Below are 7468 nucleotides of genomic sequence, written 5' to 3' on the forward strand. Positions count from 1 at the left end.
GTTGCCACATGAGTGAATTAAGCTAATTTAGTCAAATTATTGAGAGTCCCAAGAGCAGTTTATATAGGAAGCATTGAGAAGAGGGGTGCCCCGTGCATCTGCACAACACGATCATAAGTAACTTCACTTTCTTTCATATATCCCCAAAAAGTTTATTCAAAAGGCATATTGCAAAATTCACAGCTATTCACAGGGTTAAAGTGGAAAGTGGAAACAGAGAGAGAGAGAGAGTGTGTTTGTAGTGTGTAATCACAGTGTGAAGAGTCAACCAAACCCTTTTTGGATGCACGTATTTGTAAGGCTTTCAAGTGTCCACATGTTACGTTTTATCTGTGCTTTCTTCTCCAAACTCTCTCTCCTCTTGTCTGTGCACAAATCTATAAGCGTTTCATTTTCTACCTCTTTTCATTAAATATTCATTTTTCTTTTTCCTTCTCTTTCACGCATTAGCATAGTCGAGCATAGCGGTTATCATGCAGGGAACGAGACAGCACACACTGAACTGAAAGACTAGGGTTGCCATGCCATCCTAACTCCTAAGGAACTAGTAAAAGCAAAGAAGTAATAAACGTTTTTTTTTCTTCTTATTATTAATTACTAATCCTTTTTTCTCTCTCTCAAAATAAGAGTGTGAAAAAATAGAATAAAAGACAGCATTTATTTAATTATATTTTGGGCTTTATCCTTTTGTCCCCTTTATCTTTTCTCTCTATTATTTATTTATTTATTTATTAATTTCCCTGGTTTCAAAAGGTTCGTTTTTGATTGCCCTCACAGGTATATAAGGCAGATTCTGAGAGACCCATTTCATATTTTGTGGTGCTCCATGGCTTGGAAATTCCGGGGTTGGATGAATCAATCGACACAATAATCAAGGATTAACAGTTTTTCACCCATGAGGCTGAGTCATTATTAGTTGCATCACCTTGTTTTTCTTCAAAGGGGTATTTTTTGAGTAGTAGCAGTTTTTGTTGTGGTGTGCTTGATTGAAGAGAGGAGAGAAAAAGAAAGAAAAGAAAAAATAAAGAAGCAAAAGTGGCTACTTGGATGAGTTTTGGGGGATTTCTTGAGACCAAACAAAGTGGTGGAGGTGGAGGTAGGATCGTAGCAGATATTCCTTACAGCAACAACAGCAACAATATAATGCCCTCTAGTGCTATCTCGCAGCCTCGTTTAGCCACTCCTACTTTGGTCAAATCCATGTTCAACTCCCCTGGTCTTTCTCTTGCACTTGTGAGATTCATTCATACCCTTTTTACCTTTTCCTTCGTATAAGTACTTTTTTTTGGTTGGTTCTATTTACCTACTTTTCTTTTTCTTGTTTTGTTTTGGGAAAACGCAGCAAAGTGATATAGATGGAAAAAGGGATGTGAACAGATTAATGCCCGAGAATTTCGAGCAGAATGGTTTGAGAAGGAACCGGGAAGAGGAGCATGAAAGCAGATCTGGCAGTGACAACATGGATGGTGGTTCTGGTGATGATTTTGATGCTGCCGACAACCCACCGAGGAAAAAACGCTATCACCGACACACTCCTCAGCAAATTCAAGAGCTTGAATCGTACGATGATGTTTTCATTTAAGAAAAAAAAAATCATCTTTTTAAAGCTTTACTTTTCTTTTCTTTTTTTTTGTGTGTGGAATTTTATTTTATGACTTTCTTTTGGAGGGGTTTTTTGATTTTGTGTTTTCTGGTGTTTTTTTAGGCTCTTCAAGGAGTGTCCTCACCCGGATGAGAAACAAAGGCTTGAACTCAGCAGAAGGCTTAATTTGGAAACGAGGCAAGTAAAGTTTTGGTTCCAAAATCGAAGAACACAAATGAAGGTAACAAATACACAACACCAACACCCTTGTGCCATCACTTTTCAATTTTTTCAAGTCATTTTCTGCTACAATTTCATGCTTTTGGGACTCTGAAGAATAACCATGGATCGTTTTTATTTCATTTAGACACAATTGGAACGGCACGAGAACTCACTCCTAAGGCAAGAGAATGACAAGCTTAGAGCAGAAAACATGTCTATGAGGGAAGCCATGAGGAATCCAATATGCACAAACTGTGGAGGTCCTGCAATGATTGGTGAAATTTCACTCGAAGAACAGCATCTTAGAATTGAGAATGCTAGATTGAAGGACGAACTAGACCGTGTTTGTGCACTCGCTGGCAAGTTTTTAGGTCGACCCATTTCATCTCTAACAGGCTCAATTGGGCCTCCATTGCCAAACTCAAGCTTGGAGCTTGGTGTTGGGAGCAATGGTTTTGGAGGATTAAGCACTGTGCCTTCAACAATGCCTGATTTTGGGGTTGGAATATCAAGCCCTTTAGCTATGGTGTCACCTTCAAGTACTAGACCAACCACAACAGCAACAACAACATTGGTGACTCCTCCTTCTGGCTTTGACAACAGATCAATTGAGAGGTCTATTGTTCTTGAACTTGCTTTGGCTGCAATGGATGAGTTGGTGAAGATGGCTCAGACTGATGAGCCTCTTTGGATCAGAAGCTTGGAAGGTGGAAGAGAAATTCTCAACCATGACGAGTACACAAGGACTATCACTCCTTGCATTGGCTTGAGACCCAATGGCTTTGTCACTGAGGCCTCTAGACAAACTGGCATGGTCATCATAAACAGCTTGGCCCTTGTTGAAACATTAATGGACTCAGTAAGCATCTCAACTACCTTCACACTTTTCTCAAACTTTTCCTCGACTCTAATTTAGTACTACCTTTTATTATCCTTGGCTCCTTTCAATTTGTTGTTTTCTCATTTTATGTTGATATATATTTCTAGACTAATGTTGGTAATTGTAGTAATTTTAATCAATAATAAAAGAGTACATTAAAATATGTGATGCGAGTTCTTTTTTGATTTTGTATGCGTGCGTGAAGCTGATTTACTTTTCTGCTGTGACAGAATCGTTGGTCAGAGATGTTCCCTTGTATGATTGCTAGAACCTCAACCGCTGAAGTTATATCTAATGGAATAAATGGAACTAGAAATGGTGCCCTTCAGCTAGTAAGTTCAAATTGTTACTATCTTACACTACTTTTATTTAAAAAAAAAAAAAAAGTTACATTTTAATTGTGGGATTGTTTTAAGAATCACATAAATTTGTTACCAGATGCATGCTGAGCTTCAAGTTCTTTCTCCCTTGGTTCCTGTTCGTGAGGTCAATTTTCTACGCTTTTGCAAGCAGCACGCAGAGGGGTTATGGGCAGTGGTAGATGTGTCCATAGATACCATCCGAGACACTTCTGGTGCACCCACTTTTGTGAACTGTAGGAGGCTTCCTTCTGGTTGCGTGGTGCAAGATATGCCAAATGGTTACTCTAAGGTAAATTAGTTACCAATATTCTTCCTAGGTGGCTAGGTTCATGTTCTCACTGCATTTTTAGCATCCCAATTTTTTTTTTTTTTAAGACAGTAAAAATGATTTACTAGTAGTACATTCTACCAAGCGTTGTTGTGTCTTAATATAGTTTTCTAAAAATATATGTATATGCCACCTACTAAACCGTACTACCTCACCTGCTTTGATGTTTTTATCACATTTATTGTATTTTTTCCAAGTGGGTGCAAGTAACTGCACCATGGTGTAGTAGTAGCTTAATTGAGCAATAGTTTTAAAAGTGGGGGCAAAACACCAGGCTAAGGAATCATGGGGCTTTTGCTTTTCCAAGCTACTTAAAAAAAATACCTTGTTCCAAGTAACTCAGCGTGTTTAGTGATTACTCACTATAGAACCACTCTGTCAGTGATGATTCCAATATATATATTTTTAGTCTCTCAAAGAATTTGCACCCCTGAATTAGGATGGTTCTTCCCCTTGTGTCTCAATAGTATATTCCAATCTTCAGTCTTCAACAACTGATTTTGATCCCATAAACTAATTGAGTAATACACCATGTTGCACAAATCTAGGTTAACCCCATTAATTTATTCGTGGAAGTCTCTATCATCACTTAATTTTTTGGCAGCACGAACACATTAATTACACAATTTGCGTTGCAATTTTTTTTGCACCTACTACTTTTTAATTCCATAAACAATTCATATGATGTTTCTATTCCACTCTTTTTATGCTGCTACATTTGTCATTCCCCGAGCATTATTTTAATTTATGAGACTATGCGTGACCTGGTTCCAGCCCCTATATTAATAAAAATATTCAATTCAATGCGGACCCTTTGAGTCAAGATCAAAGACTGGATAATTTTGTCTGTTTCTTTTGAGTGTTTGGGATGAGTTCACCACACTGTCGTAGCAAATCTCGATGAACCCTTTAACACTGCACGTAGCAGCTACTGCTTCTCCAAATCCCACGGTGACTTTATCTAGTAGTAGTACCTTAATATTTTATGTACTTGCGCCAAGCTCCATGAGATACCTTGTCTATCGTTCAACCCATTCGTCAGGCTTTTCCAAGATTTGCTTTTCACATGCTTCTATTCACCAGCATCTTTGCTCCTAATTTAATTGTCATGCATCTTTCTGATTAATTAATTTTCCGTACATTAGTCCTTGGTCTACAAAATTGCTGACTCATTATAATTAGTGCTACCTCAGCAATATAATATCAATGGGTCCACTTTGTAGCATGATAACTAAATTATAAGTTCATAAAGCAAAAATAATATCACTTGTGAAATGGGTATGAGTTTATATGACATGGTTTAAATTATACGCAGGTGACATGGGTGGAACATGCAGAATACGACGAAAGCCAAATTCACCAGCTCTATAGACCCTTGTTGAGCTCAGGCATGGGGTTTGGTGCACAACGTTGGGTTGCCACTCTTCAACGCCAATGCGAGTGCCTAGCTATTCTAATATCCTCAGCAGTTCCCTCTAGAGAACATTCAGGTACATTTGTTTACATATTATATAGATACTATAATTATATACATAGGTAGATATTTAGTGAGAACAATTCTCATTAGTCTAGACCATAAAATCATATACATGAACAATTAAAATTAAAAGAGAGCTGGTATAATTATATAACCATTTAATCTTAATCAGTCAAACATGATTTAATGGAGTAGTCGATCTCTATGTACTATTATTATTTTTCACACAAGAGTCTTCATTTAATATCATGCTACATTTTAATTTTGCTTATTATATGGTTTGGTTGTGGCAGCAATAAGTTCAGGTGGAAGGAGAAGCATGTTGAAGCTGGCACAGCGCATGACGAACAACTTCTGTGCTGGTGTGTGTGCCTCAACAGTGCACAAGTGGAACAAGCTGAACGCGGGAAACGTGGGGGAGGACGTGAGGGTGATGACGAGGAAGAGCGTGGATGACCCCGGTGAACCGCCGGGGATCGTCCTCAGTGCCGCCACCTCGGTGTGGCTTCCCGTCTCGCCACAGAGGCTCTTCGACTTCCTCCGTGACGAGCGGCTCCGGAGTGAGTGGGACATCCTCTCCAACGGTGGACCAATGCAAGAGATGGCTCACATTGCCAAGGGACAAGACCATGCTAACTGTGTCTCCCTCCTTAGAGCCAGTGTATGTACACATTCTTTTATCTCTTATTATATCACATCATAACTATAGGTTATAAAAAAATATACACACAAAATGAAATGAGGAGTTTTGTTCAGACCAAACTTTACTAATAGTAGCTAAGAGATGTGATGGGAATAGGTTCGTTGAATTTTAATGTAGATTCAGGGATAGCACAAAAAAAGAACTTGGAATACGTGAGATGAAATTTGAATGGTGTGTGTATGAGTGTAGTTTTGTTTTACCATTGTTGATTTTGTGACGAGAAGAGGAAACGTCAGTATTGATTTGTCGCGGAGTGTGGGGATAAAAAAGGTGAAATTGAGAAGGACAGGCTTGGAAAATTTTGGAAGTATCTATGAGGACAATTTTGGCAGCAGAAAATAGGGCAGCGTTTGTTTCAGTAAACTTTTATAAAAAAAAAGTCAAAATACACGACTTTTGTCAACTTTCTATTTTCTTCACTTCTGACCTCATAATTACTTTTCTCTTTATATAAAAAAATAGGGGTTTTGACTAGCTCCTCCACCCAACTCAACTAAAACGACAACACCTAAATTTGTATTTTTCTCTTATGAAAAATGATAATTTTAATTTTTTTCTTGTTGCAGGCTATAAATGCGAACCAGAGCAGCATGTTGATTCTGCAAGAGACGTGCACAGACGCGTCGGGGTCGCTTGTGGTGTACGCGCCGGTGGACATTCCGGCAATGCACGTCGTGATGAACGGCGGCGACTCTGCTTACGTGGCGCTTCTTCCGTCGGGGTTCGCCATCGTGCCCGACGGGTCCGTCGAGGAGAACGGTGGCGCGTCGCAGCAGAGGGCGGCGAGTGGCGGGTGCCTCCTGACGGTGGCGTTTCAGATTCTGGTGAACAGCCTCCCCACGGCGAAGCTCACGGTGGAGTCGGTGGAGACGGTGAACAACCTCATCTCCTGCACCGTGCAGAAGATCAAATCAGCGCTTCACTGCGAAAGCTGAAAGTCACGTGACTCTGGCTTTGTCTATTATTATTATTATTATTTTTGTTTTGGAGAATTTAGGTTACATTTTGTAGTTAAAGGTGGCGCGTGTGAAGGACGCGAGGGGTGGGGGTGTTGAGTCAAGAACGAACCGCGCGTGGGTGAGAGAACTCCTTGCATGGTGATATGAGGATCCGAGACCTTTTCCGGGTTGGGTTAGGATTTTCAACACAAAGCAAGGGTGGTGGTTCGGGTATTGACTCGGGTCGACCCCTTTGTTTGCTCCATACAGTAGCAGAAGAAGGAAAAAAAAAATGAATAGAAATGTGAGAAACAAAAAGGAACAAAATTGTGTTTCTGGTTAGGAATATTTATTGTAAGTTATCATCATTTTGATTTGTATTGACTTGGTGGGAGTATGCTAGAATTGGATCTAGTAGTTTGTTGCATATGATCAAATCAATAATTTGTGTTCATTTTTTCAAAATTAAGTTCGTACTCTTTTTTCGTTTCTTAAGTTTAGTAATTTGACGTGTCCTTAGTTTGTAAGTTATTGGATATAACTAATACATGCATATTTTTTGGTAGATACTAATACGTGCTTATAAATACATGGTGACACTAATTCTTTGAATAAAAATTGGAGGGCATATAATAATGCTTCGGTGATCTTTACTATAAAATAGTGTATAAATACCAAGTGCATTCACTAATGATTTACTTCCAGAAAGTCCCTGTTCCCTCATTATAAAGTCATTTTCGAGTAAATTATGAGTTAACATGAAATTTACCCTTTTATCTGATTTTAGATTTTAGTTTGGTCAATTTTTTAATTTAAGTTTCTTCTAAATTTTGAAGAAAGCCTTATAGTGAAAGAAATAAGTTAGTTAATTTTAATTAATGGTTAATAATACTATTTAATTGGTGATTATATTTAATGGTGATGTTAGTTCCACGTTAATACACGAATTTTTTGTAGTCTGATGTTAGTCCTTGTG

The 7468-nt window shown here is 38.6% G+C and overlaps 1 protein-coding gene across 2 annotated transcripts; it reads left to right on the forward strand.

Annotated features, from left to right (window-relative positions):
* The first annotated feature begins 315 nt into the window (after nt 1-315).
* Nucleotides 316-6957, forward strand: LOC100783614 (homeobox-leucine zipper protein ANTHOCYANINLESS 2). Of its 2 annotated transcripts, none has more exons than XM_003534548.4 (10): nt 316-561; nt 778-1233; nt 1343-1560; nt 1706-1823; nt 1950-2663; nt 2915-3016; nt 3123-3335; nt 4690-4864; nt 5145-5512; nt 6121-6957. In XM_003534548.4, exons 2-10 carry the CDS (start codon nt 1048-1050, stop codon nt 6487-6489), a joined length of 2463 nt encoding a protein of 820 aa, XP_003534596.1. In that variant the 5' UTR covers nt 316-561; nt 778-1047; the 3' UTR covers nt 6490-6957. The 2 variants fall into 2 exon arrangements, with proteins under 2 accessions (XP_003534596.1, XP_006587871.1); XM_006587808.3 differs by having other exon boundaries at nt 5148-5512.
* Nucleotides 6958-7468: the final 511 nt, after the last annotated feature.

The sequence above is a fragment of the Glycine max genome, chromosome 9 (assembly GCF_000004515.6).
Source record: "Glycine max cultivar Williams 82 chromosome 9, Glycine_max_v4.0, whole genome shotgun sequence".
NCBI classification, from domain to species: domain Eukaryota; kingdom Viridiplantae; phylum Streptophyta; class Magnoliopsida; order Fabales; family Fabaceae; genus Glycine; species Glycine max.

Bases quoted from the DNA above. Each gene is read 5' to 3' on its own strand.
- LOC100783614 (XM_003534548.4), top strand. From the start codon at position 1,048: ATGAGTTTTGGGGGATTTCTTGAGACCAAACAAAGTGGTGGAGGTGGA. The intron at 1,824-1,949 runs GTAACAAATACA...TATTTCATTTAG, and splicing joins ATCGAAGAACACAAATGAAG to ACACAATTGGAACGGCACGA. The intron at 2,664-2,914 runs GTAAGCATCTCA...CTGCTGTGACAG, and splicing joins TTGAAACATTAATGGACTCA to AATCGTTGGTCAGAGATGTT.